The following is a 628-nucleotide window of genomic DNA, read 5'->3' as shown; positions in this document are numbered from 1 at the left end:
AGGCTGGGTAGTGTGGAGGCTGGGAGAGCCTGGGAGGGCGTGCGGCGCCGGCATGGCTGGCTCAGCGGGGCGCGGGTGGGTGGGCGGCAAGGGTGAAGGGCGTGCGGGCTCGGAACGTCGAGTGCTGGCAGAGTGTCGCGGCTGTGCCGCCCGCTCTGCGCTGAGCTGGCGGCATGGCGCCCCGCACCACACGCGTACAACACCACACCCACATGCACCCCCACACACCAACCCCGCTGTGCCGCCCCCTGCCCTGCTGCCCCCAGGCGCTGGCGAGGTGGCCATTGAGACCTGCTCCTTCTCCAAGTATGCCGGCTTCACCGGCGTGCGCCTGGGCTGGACCGTGGTGCCGGAGCAGCTGCGCTACGCGGGTGGGCGGGGCGGGCGGCGCCTGGGGCCTGGGGCCTGCCCGTGTGTTGAGCAGGGCGGCGGGCAGGGGCCCCGCGCGGGGAGCAGCGGCTGGCACGGCAGCCACCTGCGCTGCCAAAGACTCTCACCCAATCCAGCGGCCCCTTGCCTCTGCCTGTCTCTTGCCCCACCCCACTGGCCCCCTCCCGCCCCCTTGCCTCTGCCTGTCCTTTGCCCCGCCCCACCCTCCCTGCCTCCCCTCCCCGGCTTCCAGACGGCT

General features: G+C 73.7%; 1 protein-coding gene across 1 annotated transcript in view; it reads left to right on the top strand.

The window, feature by feature from the left end:
• CHLNCDRAFT_135363 (hypothetical protein) overlaps nucleotides 1–628 on the top strand; it is a gene marked incomplete at both ends in the record, with an annotated part of 6,854 nt that overhangs the window by 1,058 nt on the left and 5,168 nt on the right. The window contains 2 exons of the mRNA XM_005846744.1: nucleotides 66–132; nucleotides 267–371. Coding sequence (XP_005846806.1) covers nucleotides 66–132; nucleotides 267–371 — 172 coding nt within the window. The remainder of the gene's footprint in view (nucleotides 1–65; nucleotides 133–266; nucleotides 372–628) is intronic.

The sequence above is a fragment of the Chlorella variabilis genome (assembly GCF_000147415.1).
Source record: "Chlorella variabilis unplaced genomic scaffold CHLNCscaffold_13, whole genome shotgun sequence".
NCBI lineage: Eukaryota > Viridiplantae > Chlorophyta > Trebouxiophyceae > Chlorellales > Chlorellaceae > Chlorella > Chlorella variabilis.
This window is presented reverse-complemented; position numbering and strand designations above follow the sequence as displayed.